The sequence below is a fragment of the Pyrus communis genome, chromosome 7 (genome assembly GCF_963583255.1).
Source record: "Pyrus communis chromosome 7, drPyrComm1.1, whole genome shotgun sequence".
Lineage (NCBI taxonomy): Eukaryota > Viridiplantae > Streptophyta > Magnoliopsida > Rosales > Rosaceae > Pyrus > Pyrus communis.
The window spans coordinates 6,314,291-6,338,658 of NC_084809.1; the positions used below are offsets into that span (position 1 = coordinate 6,314,291).

At 36.9% G+C, this 24,368-nt stretch overlaps 2 protein-coding genes and 2 long non-coding RNA genes across 6 annotated transcripts; all 4 read right to left on the minus strand.

Annotated features, from left to right (window-relative positions):
- Window positions 1-816: 816 nt before the first annotated feature.
- On the minus strand, window positions 817-1,937 carry LOC137739771 (uncharacterized). The gene is made up of 3 exons (XR_011069109.1): window positions 1,674-1,937; window positions 1,345-1,389; window positions 817-1,264 (listed from the first exon to the last, which is right to left on the minus strand). It is a non-coding gene; the product is annotated as an uncharacterized lncRNA (long non-coding RNA).
- A 60-nt stretch (window positions 1,938-1,997) lies between these two features.
- LOC137739772 (uncharacterized) lies at window positions 1,998-4,965 on the minus strand. Of its 3 annotated transcripts, none has more exons than XR_011069112.1 (5): window positions 4,062-4,965; window positions 3,757-3,860; window positions 2,567-2,672; window positions 2,351-2,434; window positions 1,998-2,076 (listed from the first exon to the last, which is right to left on the minus strand). It is a non-coding gene; the product is annotated as an uncharacterized lncRNA (long non-coding RNA). The 3 variants fall into 3 exon arrangements; XR_011069110.1 differs by having other exon boundaries at window positions 2,567-2,633; window positions 3,753-3,860; XR_011069111.1 differs by having other exon boundaries at window positions 3,753-3,860.
- Window positions 4,966-18,483: 13,518 nt separating this feature from the next.
- On the minus strand, window positions 18,484-19,971 carry LOC137740431 (palmitoyl-monogalactosyldiacylglycerol delta-7 desaturase, chloroplastic-like). The gene is made up of 4 exons (XM_068480303.1): window positions 19,665-19,971; window positions 19,040-19,183; window positions 18,835-18,941; window positions 18,484-18,748 (listed from the first exon to the last, which is right to left on the minus strand). The coding sequence occupies exons 1-4, from the start codon at window positions 19,941-19,943 to the stop codon at window positions 18,484-18,486; spliced, it is 795 nt and encodes a 264-aa protein (XP_068336404.1). The 5' UTR covers window positions 19,944-19,971.
- Window positions 19,972-22,696: 2,725 nt separating this feature from the next.
- On the minus strand, window positions 22,697-24,053 carry LOC137740997 (palmitoyl-monogalactosyldiacylglycerol delta-7 desaturase, chloroplastic-like). Its single transcript, XM_068480804.1, has 5 exons — window positions 23,766-24,053; window positions 23,514-23,654; window positions 23,234-23,377; window positions 23,020-23,126; window positions 22,697-22,925 (listed from the first exon to the last, which is right to left on the minus strand). The coding sequence occupies exons 1-5, from the start codon at window positions 24,051-24,053 to the stop codon at window positions 22,697-22,699; spliced, it is 909 nt and encodes a 302-aa protein (XP_068336905.1).
- Window positions 24,054-24,368: the final 315 nt, after the last annotated feature.

Here is a 24,368-nt window from a genome sequence, read left to right on the forward strand (position 1 = left end):
CAACATTCTCCAAGCTTCCAACAATACAAATATATATGAACTGATGAACAACATCAGCCTCTTGTGTGGAACTCTTGCGTTGGTGCTACTGGTGCTCCTCCTCGTTCCAGCTTTCGGGTGGTTTACTCTTGCATGTTGGGCCGTATATTTTGCGATAATTGGGACCAAATCCTACCAAACGCTAAGAACACTGTGTACTGACGCTGTTGCTTATGGCCGTGACAAAATGAGGGAGCTGATGAGGAGGTTGAACGGTAGCGACAACCAAATTCTTTAAGAAATTTCTTTAAGAAAAACTTGGGCTGTGTTCTATTGCCTTGAGCTGGAATTCAAAACTTTAGTTAGTGTGACATTGAATTTATTATTGAAGGCTAGCTCCTTTCCATTAGTTAAGCACATTGGACAAAGCTGCATTCAAATTGAAAAAATAAATCAGCAATCCGAATTTGTAAAGAGCTCAAACATATTTCGCTTTGGTCATCTACATACAGCAATCGTAAAAATTAAAAGGAAATTATTCTATCTGTTTGCTTGTAGTACAAGGAAATTAAAGGTCTTCTGGACAATGTTTCCCTCTTGTCCGGAACTCTTGCCTTCATTATGTTATTGTAGATCCTGGTACCGGCCTTCGGGTGGTTCGCTTTTGTCTTGTGAACGGTTTGTTTTGTGAGAGTTGCAACTTAGTCGTACCAATACTTGAAAGGATTTTGTGGAAGTGCAGCTGCAGCTGCAGCACCTTTTTATGCCTGGGATAAATTGAAAGAGCTCATATTGCAAGGGCTACCTTAACTTATAGGTTATAGCAATGTTGAACAATACCTGAATGCCACTTAGTAGTTCGTAACGAATTTATTCCTCCATCCCTCCTTAGTCCTTCGTTTAAATATCTTGTACAGACAACAAAAACAAAAAAAATTGTGGTTGCCAAGCTCTAGTAATTCAGGCTTTGGCACGCCTTTCTAAATTCTAGTATAATCTAAAATACGACAAACAAGACTTGCATAACAAATTTAGGATGCAAAAAAACGACAATAATATTCTAATCTGTTGTCGTATTTGGGATGCATCGTTAAAACTAATTTTACGCCTAGATAGCTCACATCTTACACTCCTTACATAAGCCAGCAACGTACATCCACCGGAAAGCAATACTACTGGGGTTTTTGCTCATCGACTTCATGTTTCAAGCCATGTCACGGTTCCTGCAATCAAATACTTGCTTGGAAGCTCACCCACCGATGGTGCAAGGTACGTAATTGTCTTCCTGTAACGCCGCATATTGGGTTAGAACAACGAAAACCAGAATACAAGAAGTGTTTCTAGCAAGTTGTTCACCATACAAACCTCTGAATGTCGACGTCTGTGACAAAGACAAACCCAGCAACATTACTGCAAAACAAACCAAAAAAGTAAATATTTAAGACTACAGACTACGAATCATACTCTGAAATACAAAATGTCACCGTCAAATTCGCATCCCTATCTCCAGAGACGGAAAAGCAAGCAAGAAATACCACAATACTACTATGTATTTTCATTCTTGTGACAGTGAGGGGGTAAAACCATATACTTTCCTATGTGAAGTTCAAATGAAAGTGAACGAGACTGATCAATGTCATATACTTCAGTCATTCATTATCTATTTCTCTATCAGATAGATCGGTACAAGTTACCTAGAAATAATTTGATCAGGCTCCTTGGCAAATGAAACAGCAAGAATGGTATGTAGCAAATCCCGGTTAATATTCACAGGCGCCAATCTTGTAGGGTCCGCAGCAGGCTCTGCACCAATTGGCAAAGCTGAACGTGGGGCCTGTGGCCCGCCCCCAATCCGAAAGACAGAAAAGTCACTAAAATTCGCGATATTAGAATGTGGGCTGAGATCATTTGCAAGGCCATAGAAATACTCCTGTTAGAAATATCAGCGCACATGAGTCTTTTCTTCAGGAAGAACAAATAACAAGGATTAAATGGCAACATATTGATGCTTACCCTTATGGATTTTTGACGGAATTTGGCATTCCTGGATACAACACCCCCAGAATCTGTTGGTCCCACAACAATCACCCTTGGGCCCTAACCACAAAGCAGCTTATGAGCCACAGACAGAGAGTCACTTGGCAAAGGATTACTACAATCCTAGGTAATATGCACCTAAAAATGGACTTGCACTACTACACAGTAGATGCACTTGCGCCACAAGCTTATCTCAATCATTCCTAAAAATTTACAGAGTTGGCAATTGAGGATCAAACACTTTTGTTCACTAAAGAATGACACTAATTAAAACACATTGAAAAATTTGCACTAATTTCCCCCAACATAGAAGTGAGCAAGTGTCAAGTAGTACCTGAGAATTGGGGTCATCGGGCGGCAAGGGTTTAGCGCGGTGTCTCCGTTGTTTTGTGAGAGTTGCAACTTAGTCGTACCAATACTTGAAGGGATTTTGTGGACGTGCAAATTGAAAGGAAAAAAAAAATCAACAATCTGAATTTGCAAAGAGCTCAATGATATTTCACTTTGGTCATCTACATTTAGCAATTGTAAAAATTAAAGGAAACTATACCATATCACTTCGCTCATCTCCTACAGGTGCTGAAAGACCACTTGGTTCATGAGTTGGCATCCCTTACCTTGCCATAGACAAACATCGAAACCCACAACCAAGTTCACTATAAAATGCACAAAATAAAAAATAACCAAACCCACAAATTTAATCGAACAATTCTACAAAATCTAGAAAAATTTACTAAATCTCACGGATAAAATAACCTCAAAAGCACCCAGAAATCTAGAAAAATTCCCTAAACCCTGAATTCTCTAAAACCAGAAATTTAAACGAGAAATTCTACAGTCATAAAAACTTTACTAAATAAATTTGACCAATTTAATGTTGTCTATATTGAGGGAAAACCAATAGTAATTAACTAGAAAATATGCTCGCGCGTTGCTGCGGGACCTGAATGCATCACCTTGAACTACATGAATAAAACACATTTTACCTGAATAAATTCAACACAATCATGAATGAACAGAGGGATAGATGAGTGAATGAGGTCGGTAAGATATGCAGCTTCGTTTTTATATACATTCAACTTAGCTGACATGAAAATACATTGTACAATTAACAGGACGAAACTGAACGTTGGTTTCCCTAATAAACAGAAGAAAGAGAAGCAACATGATCTTCACACAAATCTAGCCCCTGCAGTCAAGGTGGCAAAATATATATCCTGTAGGTTAGGCACATGTTTTAGCAGTTGACAAAAAAAAATAAAAACTGTTTCATTCTTATTCTAGGATCTAAGTTTTCAAGCACAAACATGCAAAGCAAAAAACATGCAGGATGCCCGTTTCCATAAGAAACAGAAGTTTAAGAAGTGCATTTTAGTTTAGAGAACACATATGAGAGAAAAATCCAAAACTCAAGAATATGATTGTATTACAGCAAATATGATTGGGTCGTACTCGAGGATCAAATGGGGGCTTGAGATTTTGGTAACTGTGTAGAAGAAAAAGAACACCAATGGAACATTCCTAGAAACTAACCCACAAACCCATCCAAATCAGATCAACTAATCAACCAAATTAGCCCAATCAGTAACCCTAAATTTACTCAACCAAATTCCCCAAATCAATAATCCTTAAGGATAAGATTATTTTTAACTATACATAAATTCACATGCTAGTCATTTGATACATTTAACTAATTCTGCAAGTTGTAAATGATTAAGAATAATTTAGAATGATACCAACTTGATTCTAGCTCATCTGACTCCTCTCTGCTCTATATTTGAAAAGCTGAGTAGCCAAGTTTGGAGAAGTCCTTAAATAATCACTATCTGAGGATTGAGAATAACCTACATTCACATTGCACAAAATTCTATGGAAAAGGGGACAAATTAACATAATTAAAATAAGTATTAAGATGCAAATATTCTCAAGATAAATTAAGCAGAAAAATGAATACACTTTGCCAATTGTCAGACACTGCTAATTGCCAATATAGCAAGATAATGAATTCCGTGAACGAAAAAAAATGATTTGCAACTTCAACTTACCATGCCAAAGAAGCTCCATAAAACTAGTAGCTTCCTCCTTACTTCATGCATCCGTTGATCATGGAAATTATAAAAATCCATCCAATCAAGAGACAATGTAAAAGTTGTGAGAAGGTGAATATGCAACAAAGAATCTAAGATATACCTGACAAATTTGTGATTCCAATATAATTTCACACAAAAAAAGATCAAATTTTGATTCAAACAAAACAATCTCATCTGTTACAGATCGGACCAACCAAAAAAAGATTCTATTAACATGATTTCGAACCCAACTATAAAAAGGAACTTTATAGCAGCACAATCAATATCATTTCAACCCAACCAAAAAGAAACTGATTGTATGTCATAAGTTTTTAAACACGGAGAAAATGTATCATATTTCATGACTAATCAAAAGCTTACAAATGTCAGGTAAGAACATACGTAAGTTCAAATGCAAGAATGCAAATGAAGACAATTCACTCCATTGTGTTCAGCAAGGGAATAAAAAGTGACAAAAATAGCATGATCGTGATTCGTACCTTTAACTTGATCTGATGGTAGGGCATTGAATGTTGACTGAACAAAATTTTGCAAGTAATGAGGTTGCGTAAAAACTTTCACCTAAAAAGTTAAATCCACCATTATATGAAGGTAAATAAGGAAAATCCAATCCAATAATCACATCAATCTGAGAAGTGTATTTTAGTTTAGAGAACATGCGCGTATTTTCTAACGAAAACATAAGCAAATATGATTGGGCAGAAACATGATAGTAAAAAATCCAAACCTCAAGAATATGATTGTATTACAGCAAATATGATTGGGTCGTACTCAAGGATCAAATGGGGACTTGAGATTTTGGTAACTCTGTAGAAGAAAATGAACACCAATAGAACATTCCTAGAAACTAACCCTCAAACCCATCCAAATCAATCCCTCTCCTCCTACTTGAACGGCTACAATTAAGCCACGCCAAGATCTTATATTGATATTTTTATAGAGACAAAAAACAAAATGTGAGGAGCGAGGGAATGAAATGAGAATAGGATAAGAGAGAATCATACTCACATTTTCAAATACCAAATCAAAATGCAAATGTCATTGACACCAAGCAAACAAAAAAAGAAACACAATTCAAATGTACATGTACATTCATAATACAAATATACATCCACACATACAAATAATCCACTATGCAGTAAGAATGTCATTGTGAATACAATAATTTTAGCCTAAAAGGGACTATCAAGAGATTAAAAAAGGGGTTTTTTTGATACGGGTCCAAAGTAACTAAAAATTGGACCTATTTCAAAAGTCAAAAGTCACTAAAAATTGGACTTATTTCAAAAGGTGGCTTATAAAATTGGACCTATTTCAAATTTTCCCATTAAAAAAAAAAAAAGAAAACTAATGAAAAGAGCTTGAAAATTTTGAGTTTTAATGATAAGGACAAAATAAAGGGTAAAGTGAATAGTACTAAGATTGACTTTTTAGTGTAAAAATGTGGTTTTTCGTTAAAGTGAACAGTATTGCGGATTTTTTGTTAAAACTCCCTTAAAAAAATGCCCGGGAAAAAGCGAAAGAAAAAAATAGGATGTAACTGAACACCTTAAAATCATTCTATCCAAGAAAAATATGAAATCAAAACCAAGATGTCAACTTTTGAGATCTAGAGAGAAAATGACTTTTTTTTTTTTTCTTTCAAATATGTTCCTTATATCAATAGGTGAACCATGCAAGTAAAAGACCTAATTGAGAAATGTTGTCGTACAAGGTGAAACCAGTTTGGTTTTCACTACTTATTTAGCGACACAAGTATCAACTATTAAATTTAGTTAATTATTTACATTCATGGTTGTTCTAAGCAGTTTTACCCACATGAAAACTATAATCGGTATAAACGGTTCGGTCTAGTTCTTGAACCTATGTTGACTTTTTTTGTCAACATGATTTTTAACGCTTTATTTTATCACGGTTTGATTCGCTTTTACGATTTCACAGTTTTTATACCCACCCCTAATAGTCACAACAAATAGTTGATGAGTTTGTGGAATTTGTTACTGTTTAAAAAAAAAAAAAAAAAAAGAGTTTAGATTTGTCAATTTTATTCTTGTTGCTTACTTGTAATATCAGTTTTGCATCAATTTAGAGCATAATGAAAAGTTGTATTCTTCTAGATAAGGATTCTTATTTTCACGCTCTTTTGTTCAAATTGATTCAAGTCACACTAAATGGCCACCACATGATTACACATGGACAATAAGTTATATAAATTACTAAATATTCAATATTTGCTTGAAGTTCTTATCGGCTATGTTATTTGGACACATATATTGAATCACTATCTAATACATGTGAGATTCGTATAAATAGTAAGGTCATCTCCAATAGGGAGGGCTACAGGTCTAAAAGTAAAAAAATGACCCGATTTGTTCAAAAACTCACCTCCAACCAATGATTGGGCTATATGTGATAACCCGTCCCTAACTTTACGATTTTATAAATTTTAAGAGTGATTTTACAAAAATGCCCTTAGATGCGAGGATGTTTGACTTTCGTTGATCGTTTGAAGTCACAATTAATGTTTCCGAATAGATCTTGAAGCCACGAGTGCATAGACGAAATCCATTTGCGAATCCGGGTTATAACAATATAGTTACGGACGTTTGAAATTGTTTATTTAAATTTTAGTTTATAAATTAATTAAACTCCCACTAGGTGGGAACGAGAACCAATCAAGGGCTTGGATTTAGCCCAATAAGTTAATGGGTTATGGGACCAATCAGAAAATCAGGAGAAAGAAAGAGACCAATCAATTTTTTTAGTGTCCAATTAGAAATTAGTGAGAAGGAAAGGGACCAATCAAGAAGAGAGAGAAGCTCCCTTGCCTTCCCTTTCCGTCGGCCCGACACGCACCGCACACCCAACCAGGTTCTAATTTCGGCCAATTTTCGCCATTTTTTTCGTCGAACCACCACCATCCAACACTTGCAACCTCTTCCACAACTTCCCATCTACCATCTCTACCCAAATTCGAAAGGTTTAAGGTCCAATTCTGTGTAAAACCTCATCGGAACATAGGAAGTGCTCGATGGTGATTCCTTCGATTCGGCGAGTTGCACCACCCACCACCACCCTTAATCAACTTCCCTTGGACCCAGGAACAAGACCCAACCAGTTGTAGGGGTGTCAGAACACCGAGGAAGGAGAATCGAAGCTCATCTACTCTAGGGTTTCCGATAGGTTTGAGTGAAATTGGAGCTTTTCCTGGCCAAATTGGATTTGGCCACAGGTATAAAACTTGCTCTTCTTATTGAGATTTTCATTTCTATAAAATTTGAGAATTTTTGGAAATAGTTGAATTTTTTGGCGAGTTGAGGCGGTTGGCGACGCGTGGGCTGTGGCACCCCCTGACCTTCCTAGGCTAAATTTGATTCCCCAATTCTATAGCTGAAGTCTGATTGATGAAATCTCATCATTTGAACATAATTTTGATAGAGACCACCACTTGATCCTTATATAAATTGACGATCTGACCATTAGATCGTCACCAAACTTTAATACGTAATAGCACATAATATTTAAGGATGTTAGGAACTGACGGATTGGGAATCTACATATGGATCTTCCCGGGTAGGTTTTCTAAGTTTGTAAATCTAAACGTCGGTCGCCACTTAATTTTAGCGATTGGCAGAGATCCGACAGTTGGATCATTTCGAAACTTTAGGATGTTGTTCTAGAAGCTTATTGAAACTTTTGGGAAGTTACAGATTGGAAATCTAAGGTACGGATCTGCCGGATCGAGTTACGTAGGGTTGTAGATCATATCGCCGACCTTGGACCAACGGTTGACTTTTAGTCAATGAGTTTCAAATCATTTTAGAATGTCCTTTGGGAATGTGTTTTATGTAAGTTATGTGTTCTATTGATAAGAATTTTGAGACGTGATTTGATATTTGTTCTAGGCGACGATCGTTCGTGATGCCTCGATATTCGTGCTAGGGAGTTGTAGTGCGAACTTCAGGTGAGTGGGTATTTTCTTTTCTTTTTATAGTGTGTGTGTGTGTGTGTGTGTGTGTGTGTGTGTGATTGATAGTTTCCATTTATGCATTTGAAAAAGAAATTCTTACGCATACCTTTATTAGACTAAAGTTTATAAGAATTAGCGAAATGACGTAATTTAAGAAATATGCTACATCCTACGGGATACACAAGTATGCTTCTGATTTTTTATGCCATAATTATAACTACGACTATGAATGTTAGTATGTTGACTAGAATTATTGAATCGTTATGGCATGATTATATATATGTGTAGTTTGCTCATCATTGCTGCACCCGGGGCCAAGACCAGTCTTTCACGTGTATGTTCACCTCTGCACCGCTCACTCACCTTGGATCCAAGTAGGTGTTAGTCTTGTCGTACATGTTTCATTAGGCAACTCCGACTCGTTGGTGACTGCGATTATTGCTAGTTTTCACGTGATTGTAGCACTAGAGCGTACATATACATAGTCTTGTTCATGTCAGAAACTATCTGCATGAACTCGTGTGCCAGGGTAGATTGATGAGCACCTGTTTTTATTATGCTATTGTTGAGATATTGTGATGTGGCATACTTCTGGATTTACTGTTGATTTGCATTTGATTTCATACCTATACGTAGTATGATTTTCTAGAAACTATACATGTTTTACGGCTAGAGGTTACAATGTTTCCAGAAAGGTTTTCATAAAACTTTATTTTCGGGCCCACTCACCCTTGTTTTTCTCCCCTCCAAGTGTTAGTTGCTGAACTTTTGTATCGACGAGGATTCTTGGCAAATCTCAGTATAGGTGGCTACCCTTGAAGGTATAATCCTTAACCTACCTTAATGTACTTTACTTATGCTCTGTCATCACATGTGAAATTGGTTCATTCTCGTTCACCAACGCACTCTTATATTTAGGGACTTTTAGGTTTAAATTTATTCACATTTTTCACATCACTACACTTTATGGCTTCGTCACCTTCCAGGTGTAGGCCAACACAACTCGATTTGGAGTCCTAATGGACATTCCGGATCAGGATGTGTCATATAAATTGTTGAAGCCCACCAAGTCATTATTTGGCCAAAGGGGCATTAGGCTAGCCAACTGTAGCCCCCTCTTAGCATTTTTGGGATTTAACTTCTTAGTTGCAATAATTGATTTGAATTCAACGACTAGATTTAAAAACATCTAACGGTAGTTTAACTAAATTAACCAATAAATTTAAAGTATAAACTTAAAACTAATAAATTATAAGAGGACTATGTTTAGGCCATTCAGTTGGAGATGCTATATATGTATGGCCTGACACTGTTTATTTAAAAATAATTTTTTTGCAGGGTTATAATTCTAGATGGGGTCATGTCTAGCCCTTTCGATCGGAGGGCCTAAGGCCTTCATGTATTGAATGTGTGTCAGTAAGAATGTCAATTTTGTGTGCCAAAATAATTATAAATGATAATAAGGAGGCTACTACCAACATTCTCTATCTGACATTTTCGTTTCATCTTATCGACTCTTCTAATCATCTAAACGCAGTTATCTAACATATATATACAAAATATGTGGCAGCACAACTTTTCATTAGGAGTTCCCCATTTTATTAAACATGAACAACGTTATTTATTTTATGAAGTAAATTGTAGCAATGGTCCCTCAAATAAAAATTCATTACCATTGGTCCTTCAACTCATCAAAATGTGTAGCTATGGTCTTTTTCATCAACTTCGTTACAATTTTTTCAAAATAAGTTATGTTGGAAGGACCATTGCTACAATTGGGGTCCCTCAACTCATTGAAACATGTAGTTATGGTCATTTTCGTCAACTTCGTTAGAATTTTATCAAAATGAATTATGTTGGAATGATCATTGCTACAATTGAGTTAAAGTTGAGAGACCATTGCTCTAATTAGGTTAAAGTTGAGAGACCATTTCTCTAGTTAGATTAAAGTTAAGGGACTGGTAATTGATTTTTAGTTAAGGGACCATAACTGCACGTTTTGATGAGTTGAGGGACTAATGTTAATGAATTTTTAGTTGAGGGACCATGCTACTTTCGGAATAAATTCAATTTGCCACACATGGGGGCAACAAGTATGGGATACTGGTGATTTGTCTCGAAACAATTGGTATTGTATTTCAAGTTGCAATCCATAGAAAACTTTACTAATCAGAACATCTTTTCAACAGTTCTAACTAATCCCACCAAAAAGTCAAAGCTATTTATAACCAATTAGAAAAGAATTCATGAACTTTCTTTGGTGTAAAGTGTACCAACAAAGTTAAAGAGATTCGACTAAAATCCCTACATTTCGTCCTCTTTATTTAATACTTTATATATACTAACTTCACACTTTTTTTCTTTTCTTTTTTTTTTCATTTTTTTTCCCAATAATGGCGGTGGTTGTCAATGCTAGTTCACTTAAGCTTTCGATCCAACCCATGTAACAAGATTTAGGTCAATAACTCCCAAACCATAAGGCTTTAGGGCACTAGGTATAGAACACTCATGAAGACTTCATAATTCGAGCTGAAAAGGCTATGAAACCAACAAATCACCCTGCCCTATGCCAAATCTCTATCGTTTGACGCGAGAATCAAGCAGGACTGACCTGGTTACTAAGTAAAGTCTCGGGTGGAACAATTATTACTTTATTTATAACAATAAGTAACTTTACTTTATTTAGAACAAGAATTAAAAATTAACTCAGAAGAAAAGTAAATGTTTCAATCTCACTCCCCACAAACTATGTTGGTGTGAATTGCAGATTTTCAAAGTACAAATAGTATCTAAGCAGCATTAAATAGAAAAGACGTAGTGTGGGACTAATCTTCACTCTGTCCATTTGTTTTAACGTTTAAAATAATCTTTGAATATTAACTTAAAAAGAAGGAATTTTTGAACTAACTCATAACCGAGAACGATATTCGAAGATCCAACCGATGTGGCTATACCAAAATCCCCTAACAGGACTATGAGGATCTTTCAACGTGTCTGTAAATTGGTGGTGAGTTCAGTGTATGCTTGCCCATTCAAGTGCACTTCTCTGGAAACAGGAAATAATGGGTATAACAAAATCTGATACAATAACATAGATAAATAGAAGTAATATACATACCTGAGATGATAAGACTGCACAATAGGCAAAAAAGTGTTCAAGCCATTTGGGAAGCTTGAAACTCCCGGTGAGAAAGTTGCATGTGCTAAGAGAGATTCACATTCACTCCTACGACAAGATAGAGTGCAACTGCTACCCAAAATGCAGGCCAGTGAAATGAAATGGAGCTAAAAGGGTATGCAAATGCAAAGCTAAAACGACAAGTACCGAGCCTATATCCACGAAGTTCCATTCCCTCCCCAAAAATTCTACCCTCCACTGCGTCACCCACTCTTTTATTGGGCTTGTTGTTGGGTAGATGGTAAAGTTGGGAATAATATCAGTATCATGTTGGCAGTCCCACATCATTGGGGGAAGTTAACAATGGTGGCTTTAAATATGATTACCCTACTCTAACTAATACCAATGCATTTTGTGGTAAAACCCTACACTTGATGGATTGGGCAAATGGTAAAGTTAGGGACAATATCGGTGTCGTTAGAATGGAGCCTCTGGGCTCGTCAATCTAAAAAAAATTTCAACATGGTAATAGAGGCCTGCTTTATGTTGAGCGACCAAGCTTGTTTCCAGCCTACGCTTCCTTGTGACAAGCTTTTGGCTTGCACGGGCCCGTAACAGTGGGCTCTGATACTATGTTGATTTTTTTTTTTAGATAGATGGGCCCATGGGGCCTTACTCTAACTACACCGATATTGTCCCCAACTTTACCACCCACCCAATCTATTAGGTGTGGGGTTTTACCACAAAAAAAACATCGATATTAGTTATAGTAGGGTAATCATATTTAAAGCCACCATTGTTGACTTCCCCCAACGATGTGGGACTGCCAACATGACACCGATGTTGTCCCCAACTTTACCACCTGCCTAACAAGATGAGCCCGTGTTGAATTTTTTTTTTTAAAAATGGATAGGCCCGAGGGGCCTTATTCTAATGACACTGATACTGTCCCGAACTTTACCACTTGCATAATCCGTCAAGTGTAGGGTTTTACCACAAAAAGCATCGGTATTAGTTAAAGTTGGGTAATCATATTTAAAGCCACCCTTGTTGAATTCCCCCACCGATGTGGGACAGCCAACACATCCTCTCATGTGTAACCCCATTCAGTGGTTCACATGTGGAGATCCACACATCGACAATTGAAACTCAGAGGTTGGCTCCAATGGAGTCCATGCTTGTTTTTAGTCTTTTTAGGAAGTGCCTCTTAAGAACTTAGATGCCGGCTCTATGTTAAGAGTCCAAGCTTGTTTCCAAGCCCACACTTCCTTGTGACAAGCCCTTGGCTTGCATGAGCCTGTAACTGTGGGCTCTGATACCATGTTGAATTTTTTTTTAGATCGACAAGCCCACACTCCAACGACACCGAAAGTAATCATATTTAAAGCCATCCTTGTTGACTTCCCGCACTGATGTGGGATTGCCAACACGACATCGATATTACCCTTAACTTTACCACCTGCCCAACATGCCCCCTTATGTGTAACATTATTTAGTGGTTCACACGTGGAGATCCACATATCGGCAATTGAAACTTAAAGGTCGGCTCCAATGGAGTTCAGAATTGTTTGTAGTCTTTTCAGAAAGTGCCACTTAAGAATTCAGAGGCCGGTTCTATGTTAAGAGTCCAAACTTGTTTTCAAGCGCACACTTCTTTGTGACAAGCCTTTGGCTTGCATGGGTCCGTAACCGTGGGCTCTGATACCATGTTGAAAATTTGTTTTTTTTAGATCGACAAGCTTGAGGGGCCCCACTCTAACGACACCGATATTGTCCCCAAGTTTACCACCTGTCCAATCTGTCAGGTGTGAGGTTTTACCACAAAAAGCATCAGTATTAGTTAGAGTAGGGTAATCATATTTAAAGCCACCCTTGTTGACTTCCCCCACCGATGTGGGACTGCCAACACGACACTGATACTAGATCGACGAGCCTGGGGGCCCCACTTTAACGACACCGATACTGTCCCCAACTTTACTACCTGCCAAATCCGTCAGGTGTGAGATTTTATCACAAAAAACTTTTGTATTAGTTAGAGTAGGATAATCATATTTAAAGCCACCCTTGTTGACTTCCCCCCATCGATGTGGTACTGCCAACATGACACTGATAACGTCCCCAACTTTACCACCTGCCCAACACTTGCCACAAAACCCTAATGCTTCTTCTGTATAGTGTCAGGAGTATACATGGAAATGAATGAAGAATATAGTTTTATAAGTGTAAGAATTTTTGGATCCGCAACTGACACAAGCACAATCACAAAACATTTAATGTCACAGAGTCGTAACAAGTGAAGATTCATTTATGTTCATATCTTTTCTAAGAACTAGCACTTCTCTAATAGTCCTTGAGTACATTTTCATCACCTGCACATGGTACATTCTTAATGCAAACTCGTAACTCGTTAGGAATTTTAATTATATTCTTATCACATTGTAAACGTGAATTTCGTATAACAAATGAGACAAGAACACGTGCACAAATGATAAATTAGTATTCATGAATTTAGGGCTACAATCTCTATTTACACAGATTGATCCTTTGATTCGATCTTGGGGTTGTAGAGAATGTGTGTATGGTCGTTGATCCAAGAGTTGCGATGACTTAATCTCGAATGAACGGATGTCGCAGGGGTTGGCTTGTTGTGATGAAAGAACTGGCACATGTAGTGGTGCTTGATGATTCCTCACGGTTTGACGAGGAACGCAAAGAGTTTTCTGAGTCTTCTGGATGTTTGAGAGTGTTTGGGAGTTTGAAGCTCTGAGTGTGAGAATGATTTTCTGACATTTTCTTTGTTTTGGAGCCTTGTATTTATTGGCTCTTCAAGTCTTGACTACGGTTGAATATGGTCTTGATTGTGGACTTGATAATTGACGAAAGAATCATAACTTGACTTGTGGCTTGGTTCATGATTTGACATTTTAAATCAATTAATTTGTTTCAATTTAAATGAAAATTAATATTAATTCTTTAATTATTTTCCACCAAATGTCGACACATGTCACTTTTGATGATTCGTCCGGTTTTATTGAGTCATATGTCATGTGTACGGTTTGTAACACGCATGATGTATGCCACGTAAGCTCTGATATATATGTCGCAATTCAATGTGTTGGTAAATATTTATTTCACCTTTCACAATTAATTGATGTTGAACGAACCACTTCGATTTATGAGCTTTGATTGCTACAAAACGCTCAGTTTAGCATGCTTAATTAATCCAAAATATTGTTCAAAACCCACCACTTCGGTGAGTTTTCGATCGGTGTGATTGTAACAGCATTGTTTTGGTCTTCCCTCAATCTACTCATATTATAAATTTATAATTTTATGGGACACTTTAGATGCGGTCTTTAACTATCAATATTTTTTTACTGAAACCTTGTTGGTTTTCAATTTTTAATCGAATTCTCTGAAATTAATGTGATAATATATTTCTATGTAGGTTACTATATTTTTTAAATTAAAAATTAAAATTTATAGTTGTTTGTATCAATGAGATTTTAAATTTAAAAAACTCATAATTTGTGGATTAAAATGATTAAAATATAAATTATACTCTCTAATATATATTGTGTGTGTCTATATATATATATATATATGTATGTATGTATGTATATAAACATGGGTACATTCATAAAAAATTAACAAAAAAATTATTGTACCAAAATATAGGTTGTCACATCCCGGTCCGGGGCGAATCATTTTCCGGGCCCGCTCCACCACCGTAGCACGATATTGTCCGCTTTGAGCTTACCATTCCCTCACGGTTTTGTTTTTGGGAACTCACGAGCAACTTCCCAGTGGGTCACCCATCATGAGATTGCTCTAGCCCCCTTCTCGCTTAACTTCGGAGTTCCTACAGAACCCGAAGCCAATGAGCTTCCAAAAGGCCTCGTGCTAGGTAGAGATGAGAATATACATATAAGGATCACTCCCCTGGGCGATGTGGGATATCACAATCCACCCCTCTTAGGGGCCCGACGTCCTCGTCGGCACATTCGCGGCCAGGGTTAGGCTCTGATACCAAATTGTCACATCCCGGCCCGGGGCGGATCATTTTCCGGGCCCGCTTCACCACCATAGCACGATATTGTCCGCTTTGGGCTTACCATTCCCTCACGGTTTTGTTTTTGGGAACTCACGAGCAACTTCCCAGTGGGTCACCCATCATGGGATTGCTCTAGCCCCCTTCTCGCTTAACTTCGGAGTTCCTACGGAACCCGAAGCCAGTGAGCTCCCAAAATGCCTCGTGCTAGGTAGAGATGGGAATATACATATAAAGATCACTCATCTGGACGATGTGGGATGTCACATGGGTACATTCTTCAAAACCACACAAAAAATAATAGATATTAGGCTTAATAACATTAGTAAATTTCTTTGATTAAACTTGACATGGATACATTCTCAAATCAAGAAAAAGAATGTACCCATATAAGTTTAAAAATGGATTAGAAAAAAATTGAATAGATTTTATATACATTTTACTACAACAAATTGGTATATTTAAGAATGGGTACATTTTAAGATTAAAAATTTGAAAAATTACATGAATGGGTACATATAAGATTAAAAAATTAGAAACATTTTTATAAAAAATTAAGGGGTACAAACTTATTCTAATTTTTTTTTTTAAATTTTAGAATTGATTTGAATTGAAAATTAGTTATGAGTTTAATAAAGGTGTGAGTACTTAAATCCTAAATTAATTATTAATTTTTATTTTAAAAATTATGTAACTGACATGTAAATTCACTATTGCATTGATGTTAGGGACCTCGAACAAAATCTAAAAACTAATAAGGTTTCAATCAAAGAACATTAGTAACTAAGGACCATATACTAATTTCTCCTTATATTTATATATTCATATCATACTCTAGATACATGACATATCAACTTTATGTTTAGCCATAATGTCTAACGTGTGGGTTGAATATTGTTTTAGCACAATTAGGCACTTTCTACCCAGTGTTTTCAAGTTTACTTGGTATTATAATGGCCAACACATGACTTGTAATAACTCGTCCTGGGATTTACGGAAGAAAATGGGTATTTTTGTATTTTCACTAAGTTAAGGGATACCTTTCTTTTTAAAATTGTTTTTTTAGCCTTAATTGGTGAGCCCAAGGGGCCCATCCCTGTTTTGTCCCCGGTTCCTTTCCCTTTTCTTTTCTTTTTCTGAAAAGTCTTCTCTTCTCTCTTCTCTCTTTCTTCCTCTGTGCTCTTTCTTTCCCCCCTCCTCTCGGTGCTCTTTCCTCCGACAAGAACACACACACACACACACCCATGCCCACACCTATAGCTCTTTTCTAACCCTGTGGTTGTGTTTTGGACGTCAAACCACGAAGAAACCACCTCGGAGACATTTCCCAGTTTTCCGGCGAGCACCGCCCCTTTCGAGGCAATTTCCGGCCAAACCACGGCGAGTTGGCCGGCGTGCGAGGTATCAATCTCTTCGTCTCGCTGAGTACTACAACTTTCCTTTTTGTTTCACCCAATTTCATTGAGTATTGAAGAAGTTACACTCATTTGAATCTTACCCAGTTTCCGGCGGACACCCGTGGCTTCCAGGCTGTTTTCCGGCCAACTCCGACCACAACGACGGAAACCAAGGGTATATTTCGATTCCTTACCTTCGGGGCTTCAATTTGGTATATTGAATGACATGCTTTGGTTGAGTTTTGAGCTCCAAAGGAGCTTGGGAATTTTCTGGCTGAGTTCCGGCGTCCTTCTCCGGCGCACCCAGGCCTTCGGGCCGTTCTCCACCCTCACACGGGCCTTAGGCCTGTTTGGTCTCTGGCCCAAAACCCTAAACCTTTTCCTTTTTATTTTTATTTTGTTTCATTTTAAAAACCCAAAGGCCTTAGGGCCTTGGTTGCAGCCCAAACCCATTTCCCCTTTTAAATTAGGCCTTGGGCCGTGAGGTTCAAGCCCAAACCCAACCCACCTAAAACCTAAACCCATTTACCCTAACCCAAACAGATGATGGATGACTTTATACTATGAAGTTGATTTTCAATATATGTATGTTCACTGGTTTTGTACTTACCTAGTGGTCCTTTCCGCTACGGGACGTAGGGATAGATCCGGTCCGTCCCGGGCGACGGTTTGGTGTTGACATAGGGCCTGGAGTGTGTTTTCCTCTGACTGTCTGCTCAGAGACGGGGAGCCGGCAAGGGGCCTGAAGTGCATTTTCCTCTGACTGTCTGCTCAGAGACGGGGAGCCAGCATGGGGCCTGAAGTGTTATATCGGACATTCACTAGTGATTACTATTTTTATGCGAATTATGATTTGAGACATTGCACGACATGCTAGATTTCGGAAAACCTATGTTTCTCATTATATTTGTGTTTTCATAAAACCTGGGGGGTTAGTACATTGATAACTGTTTTATTATATATATATATATATATATATATATATATATATATATATATATCAACTTGGTCCACTCATGTTTGTTTTGCGCCCCCTTCAGGACTTAGAATTGAGGCATACAATCCCGACGTCCAGGAACTTCCGCATCGGCATCTTCGAGTCCTCGTGGTGTAGGACCCACTCCTTTGTTTCATTCAATTTTATATTATTTTCTTCTAATGTTCTAGATTAGAGGTGTGCTCTGAACACGGTCCTTATTTGCATATTCATTATTCTTTTATATTTATAAGCCTTATTTATCACTTGTTTTTAACATTTGCACTTAATAAATGGCTTTCGTCATCTTCGGGTGTCGGCCAGCACGTGTCTATCCTGGTATTCGGGGAATATCGGAGTCGGGGCGTGTCATGACTCTTACATGGATGCTAAGTTATTAATAAATATTGACCATTTGCGTAAATTTGTTAGTATTGTAAACCGCAAGAATAAACTTTAACACCATAAAATCACATTACTTAAAGTGACATCTCGATGTGGCACAACTACTATTTAGGAATTCTTCCTTTTATGAGAAGGATTTACATGACTAAGTTTACCCGCCCCTTCATCTTGGAGTATAAAGTTATGTGTAAAACCCATTTCACATAACCTTGTATTAATAACTTGAAACGCCACAATAACAGTTGCCAACTCGTACTATGAAACTTGTTCTCCAATTTCATCAAACACATCCTCAATGTGAACAACACTATTTATTTCATGACTTCAAAGGGGCTACATAAAACAAAATTTAACACCACATTACAAGCATAACCAACATAGGACATTATTTATAATTAATTTGGTATAATTTGGTAAGTTGGTAACTAGTGACATAAACGTATTTTCTAGTTCAAAAGCTTCAAAGCTTTCCATTGTTGACTTTTGCGTCGAGTTGTTTTTCGTTGCTGATTTGGTGGTTGTTGCTGGTTAACATTAAAGCTCTTCGATTCTTCTGAGTCTCAGTAGGAAGCTTTACGTCCGTTGCTAATCCAACAGCTTCAAGAAATCTTATTACGTACCAAGTAATATCAATTTGCCACCACTCTAGGCCGTGCCGAGCTGAGTGTTCAAATGCATGGTGATTGTTATGCCAACCTTCTCCATGCGCCAGCAATCCAATTAACCTAAACATATTTGATTAACTTTACTATTAATTGCTATGTAATTAAATGAGAATGCATTTAAACTACAAATTAAAATACAACAATACCAGTTGTTTCGAGACAAATCACCAGTATCCCATACTTGTTGCCCCCAAGTGTGGCAAATTGAATTTATTCCGAAAGTAGCGTGAAGAAAAATTACTGACCTCACACCCTATATAATAATATAAAAAACACAGCAAGAAGAATATTTTGATTACCAAAACAACAAGAATATTTTGATTAACAAAGCAACAAGAATATTTCGATTACCAGTCCCCAAACCAGCAAGGGTGATCCTCCCAAAGCGTAGAGGAGAACTCCAAAACCAATTGCATGAAGGGGGTACGTATAATGAAGAAATCTATAGAATGGCTGCCTTTTCAAGTCTCCAACATTCTTTAGTCGTGCTTCATACTGCACAGTTTTAAAGTTAAAAAAGATCATCATTTATGCGTCGATATCTGTAGACACGTGATCAGATTATGTGATACGAGGAATAGACGCAAAGTTGTATAGAATTTAGCTTGAGCAATAGTTATAAACTTGTGAGAGGTCTAGATATTTTGCGTACACTTCCAAACCGAGAACGATAATCGAAGATCCAACCAATGTGACTATACCAAAATCCTCTAACGGGACTATGAGGGTCCTTCAATGTGTCTGTAAATTGGTGGTGAGATCGGTGTATGCTCACCTATTCAAGCGGACTTCTCTGCAAACATTTAAAAAGTACAATGGGTCTAACAAAATCTTCTCTGCAAACATAAATAAAAGTATATTTACCTGAAACGACTCCACAGTAAGCAAAAAAGTATTCAAGCCATTTGGGAAGCTTGAAACTCCAAACATTTAAAAAGTACAATGAGTCTAACAAAATATTCTAAAGTACATTTACCTGAAACGAGAGGACTCCACAGTAAGCAAAAAAGTATTCAAGCCATTTGGGAAGCTTGAAACTCCGGTGGGAAAGTTGCCTGTGGTAAGAGAGATTCACACTCACTCCTACGACAAGATAGAGCGCAACTGCTACCCAAAATGCAGGCCAGTTGAAATGAAAGGGAGCTAAAAGAGTAAGCAAATGCAAAGCCAGAACGACAACTACTGAGCCTATGTCCACGACATTCCATTCCCTCCCCAAAAATTCTACCCTCCACTGCGTCACCCACTCTCCCATTGGGCTTGCCACAAAACCCTAATGCTTGTGCTTCTTTTGTATCTTAATGACTAATGAGATTGCATGGAAATGAATGAAGAAGCTAGTGTATTTATATATTCAAAATCTAATCATTAGGTGGGCAATGCATTTTTTTTTTCTTTGGAGTAAATTTTGTTTAATACTTAAAGAAAAGAGTAATACTAGGATACCATTATTTCTTTTTTATCATATTCATGTATCACGTACGTTATATGACAATTAACACATATAATCAATATCCAACGAAATATACTTATTAATTAACATGATATGTACATCTTACTTGTCACATCATGTGGTACATGAGCATGGTAAAAAAATATGGTCTCCCAAAATATATTTTTTTTAAAGAAAATGACGTAATTGATGACCATTTGGTTTAAGACACTAAGAAATAATATGGTCGCTATTATTTCTTTTACAATGAGGTTGGTAAAAGACTTATGAGTGTCAATGAGGTAATTATTAGCTACTGCTAGGCTTTTCATCCCATCTCATTGTGTACAACTAATATCAATGACTATCGTTAAATTTCTTGTAGACGTGTAGCAGTGATATTTGTTTTTACTATGTTAAATATCAAACTAACTTGAAGAAGAAACAAACTCATATGGTAGGCTACTTTCATCAACTATTTTTCGTATTAGTTTCCTCTTAAATCTTATCACGTGTAGTTCTTTTTAACTTGAATGGCTAAAAAGGTGAGAAAATAACAGTTGACAAATTATAGGACACAAGATTTTTATGGCTATGTCTTTGTGCAATAATATACATATAGGGTTCAAAGTTTGAGGTGAGAGAAATCTCGTGGGCTATGTAGCCGAACCCATCCATCCCCTATAGTTCACGGCCCTATATAATCTGGTAAAAAGCAAACTATCCCAAGAAAACGACACTCAACTGCCCAAGCATGAAAGCAGCCAGAAGGCCCAAGAGAAAGAAATTCAAACCAGAGATGGCCCCACGAAAGGAAACCCAAAAAACCAAACGCGGGCATCTCCCTTCACACTCACAAAGCACCATTGGATGACCAACTCTCTATACCACATGCACTTAATTATACGAATTGGTGTCAAGCTATCCAAATGATGATCTAGTTGTGGTTTAATTCAATATAAGAGGAATTTAGTTTGGTTTCAGAGTCGGTCAAGCCGCTTACTACTAATCAATACCTATAATCTAGAGCATGTCATGTTATCCTTCTTGAATCCAACTTTTTGTTTTTAAAAAATAATGAATGTAGCTAAATAACTTTATATTCATAAGTTTCAAAAACAAAATTTGGATTCAAGAAGGATACCAAACAACCATAAACTATCCGTGCAAACACGAGTTTAGTCAAGTTGGCTAGAGTAGTGTGCTCCTTCTTATATATCCACATTTGAATCCTTGTCTCATAGTTTAGATAAATTTAATATATAATTTTCTCTGTTTGTAAAATTCTTAACCACATGCTGTCACTATGTAGACAATTAAATGCTTCAACATAGTTTAAGTTCACCTTTGACATGGTTATTATGTGAGTGTGTTGATTGATATATAACTGCGTTACAATGTAACAGTTATACAAAAAAATTACTGGCGAATAGAGCTTTTTCATAATCACAATTAATAACATTGCTCTTGCCCACCTGCACATGCATGGAAACTAAACCCCAACCACACACTCCCCCCCCCCCCCCCCCCCCTCCCGCGGTCCCCCCAAAAAAAAGGGTCCGACTAATGCAGGCCAAATTTGACAAAATATGTGTTGTCTTTAAAGCTAAAACTCTTTATTTCAAATCAAGATTACTTCAAGCCTTTAGAAATCAAAGACTTGTGTATTTTGTCAATGGTTACTTTACATAGCATGTGGAGCCATTAATTTGGTGACTTTCATGCATGTTGTATTATTTGGTTCGTTGCACACAGTAGTTCAGCAATTATTTGGAAGATCAAAGAATTCTGGGGAAATGGGGTTAGCAAGGGATTAATAATGCAGTGGGACGGGCTAGCTGGAAAAAAAAAAAAAAAAAAAAAAGAAGCCTTATTAATATAATTCCTGTTAAGCTGTGTGTATAGAATTTAATTCAGAGTCTGCATTAGATAAGCAGAAGATCCATCAATATGATATATATATCTCTGTTCTTATTAATTTCTCCACCGGTATGGTGGATGTGGGTTTACTTATCCGGGACCTTTGCAAAAAGTTTTCGGTAGTTGATGACAAGATTTTAAAGAGATAAATATCAGCGATTCAGTTCTAATCACTCTATCCAGCAACTTGCATTTTACAATCTGTACATACTAGAGGCGTGAAAACTTGATGCATGCGATGATAATAGGAGTAGAATCATTGATAATTGATTTTGTTAATTCTCCGATCGCTGTGGAATTCTTGTATTCTTACACAATTGGTTTCTCTATGCTGTGCTAGCGAAAGCTCCGTTTATCTTTATGCACTTACAGTTTCAGTGTATGGTTCTGCATTCGAATAGTGAAAAATTCAAATATAATCTTAACGTAATATAAAAGCAGAACTACTTATATACATATGTATATGTATAAATTTCATACATTTTTTTTTACTACCTAACACTTCTGAATTTATCCATAGAATTATGACATGACACAGATGGAGTCTTGGAGATATAATATTACAGTGATTTTATTCTCACAGATGCGCGCGGAGTAATCTTTGAACTAATTATTGTCTAAAACCCAGAAGTATATTATATCGATCATTCCATTTTCTACTTTTCCTTCAAGCTTTCCTCATTGATTTTATTGGATAAAGCTCTTCTTTTCTTTTGAGTCTCAGTCGGAAGTTTTACGTCTGTAGCCAAACCAACAGCTTGAAGAAATCTGATCACGTACCAAGTAACATCAATTTGCCACCATTCAAATCCATGCCGAGCTGAGAACTCAAATGCATGGTGATTATTGTGCCAACCTTCTCCATGTGTCAGCAATCCTAAGATCCTAATTCAGAGCTAAAATTGTTATCCATGTAAATCATAAAAATATGTTAATTTCATCCAAAGACGCATGCATGTTGCAGTATACGCTAAAATACCAGTTGTTTTTAGACAAATCACCACTGTCCCATACTGCTTGCCCCCATGTGTGGCAAACCGAATTTATTGCAAACATAGCATGGAGAAAAATTACCGTCCTTACGCCCTACAAAACAAAGAAACCCTACTTAATTAATTATTGCAAAAAAATAAAATAAAATAACTGATCAATTTTAACAATCAAATGGTAAAAAGTGTTAATTAGTTTTTTACCATTCCCCAAACTAAAAAGGGCATTCCTCCTTTAGCATACAATACAACTCCAAGAGCAATTGAATGAAGGGGGTACGTATAATGAAGAAACCTATAGTATGGTTGACTTTTTAAGTCTCCAACGTTCTTTAATCTAGCTTCATACTGCAAAAATATTTAAATTTAAGTTTAATAAAATTCTAGTTCATAAGTGTTATGAGATGTATGTAGTTATAAATCTATCTCTCATCACATGATAGTCAACTAATTAAATTTGAGTAAGAGATAGAGAGGTTTATACACTTCCAAACCGAATACGATAATCAATGGTCCAACCAACATGACTGAACCAGAGTCCTTGAATGGGACTATGGGGGTCTTTCAACGTGTCAGTAAATTGATGGTGAGCTCTATGGATGCTCACCCACTCAAGTGGACTTCTCTGCAAACATAAACAAAGTCTACTAAATAGTTTCTCGACTAAAATCGTGAATTATAAAACTACAAATAAAATCCACAAAAATTTCCCCAGAAACATTATATTTCGACACACCTGAAGTGAAAGAACCCCACAATAAGCAAAGAAGTATTCAAGCCACTTTGGAAGATTAAAACTCCGGTGTGAAAGCTTTCTATGGAAGGATAGGGTTACACCTACACCTGTAATAAAATAAAGTGCTACGGCCAGCCATAAGGCAGTCCAGTTGAAATGAAACGGTGCTAGAAGAGCAAGGTAATGCAAATAGGAAAGGCCAGCCAAAGTGGCGATATCGACAAAGTTCCATTGCCTCCCCCAAAAATCTACATGCCACTTCACCAGCAACCGATCCCAATCTATCATTATATCGACAAAGTGTGTTTTGATTTGTAGCGAAGCTTTTTATTTAAAAACAATTTCTTTAGCAAATTAGTTTTTGGTAAACTCTACGTACGTACGTAATGAGATATTTGCATGGAAATGTGTAGTGATGTGTAATTATATATAAAGGTGGGGTGGAACTTGCAGTTGCAGGGAGGAAACTCATTTGTTTATATTACGTTAGTTGTTGGAAAACGACTGTCTTTGCCCCTAACAATATCACACAATTCACAAAAGCATGAATTTTAAAATGGAAGTGAAGAACGGAAGTACTTCTTTGCTCCAATCAAAACACAA